The sequence below is a fragment of the Penaeus monodon genome, chromosome 22, assembly GCF_015228065.2.
Source record: "Penaeus monodon isolate SGIC_2016 chromosome 22, NSTDA_Pmon_1, whole genome shotgun sequence".
NCBI classification, from domain to species: Eukaryota; Metazoa; Arthropoda; class Malacostraca; order Decapoda; family Penaeidae; genus Penaeus; species Penaeus monodon.
In genome coordinates this window covers 42,679,081-42,680,194 of record NC_051407.1, presented here as the reverse complement: position 1 = coordinate 42,680,194, position 1,114 = coordinate 42,679,081, and the positions used below count along the sequence as shown (strand labels likewise).

Below are 1,114 nucleotides of genomic sequence, written 5' to 3'. Positions count from 1 at the left end.
ACCAGCACAATGAGGTGAATCTGCAATTACACATTACCATCAATAATACTTTTTGCATCATAGTTAACTCACATGGTCGATAGTAGCACCCAGGTTCAATGGTCAGAACCATGTTTTCCTCTAGAATCCTGGCTGTTCGCAAGGAGCGCAAGCCTGCTTCTTGAGGACGATTTGGGTTACCCTCAAGGTAGCCACCAACATCATGGCATCGAGACCCAATAAATGTCCTAAACCATGGGCTGAACACTGCACCCAAACTGACCTACAGAACAAGATCAATTTGTACAGTAATATGAGGAAAATGTTTACAAATTTATCCTAATGGAATGATTTTTTATTGTATTAGTATACAACAAATGTATACCATATGACTGTACATCTTCAAAAAGCTTGGATGAGTAATAATATACAAAACTCATACTGAAGTGGGGTGGGTCAAGTTGATCCAGGATAGCAATAGTTTTGTTTATATTGTTGGTAAAAAGTAAAACTGACTGACCTTCATCATTTCATCAATATCTCCTTGAACAATGTTTGCTTCCTTCAGCTTCTCCAGCATTGCTCGGTATGCCACACGATGCATCTCTACCCAAGACACTCCTGGACGCACAGCAGCCATAACAGCACGTGAGGCATTAAGAACAGCATTATAGATAACCTTTTGATCTTCTGTGAATTTTCCATTTGGGGGAAAGAGCAGTGATATCACTGTATAGCAGTATATTCAGCACCCATGTCAAACAGGCAGATGTCTCCATCACCAACCTAAAAAAGGAATTTGAACTTTCTTAGATTTCTGAAACACTCTTCTACATGAAAGAAATTTGAATCTTATTTTCTCTATAAAATAAAACTGATTAAAATAGTTTATAGTAGAATATTCTGATATCTGCTGCTATTGAATAACATCAAGATCTCCTTTAACCTATAGATGTGGGCAAATTTCTGGTTAAACTGGTCAGAGTGGTGTTCATTATTATGCACAGTTCTGCACCTGGGTAAGTGCATGCCTCATGGTACTGCATGCAAGATCTCATCCTGGTGACTGGGAAGTAGAGTAATCATATGATAAACAGTCATCCATTGTCAGTCAATGCCAATTAGAAAGGGTACC

General features: G+C 38.5%; 1 protein-coding gene across 1 annotated transcript in view; it reads right to left on the bottom strand.

Moving 5' to 3' along the window:
- Positions 1–1,114, bottom strand: part of LOC119587177 (xaa-Pro dipeptidase-like) — a gene marked incomplete at its 5' end in the record, with an annotated part of 9,774 nt that overhangs the window by 3,772 nt on the left and 4,888 nt on the right. Inside the window, 6 exon segments of the mRNA XM_037935942.1 lie at positions 73–82; positions 84–207; positions 210–238; positions 240–262; positions 500–717; positions 720–765. Of these exon segments, the coding sequence (XP_037791870.1) occupies positions 73–82; positions 84–207; positions 210–238; positions 240–262; positions 500–717; positions 720–765 (450 nt within the window).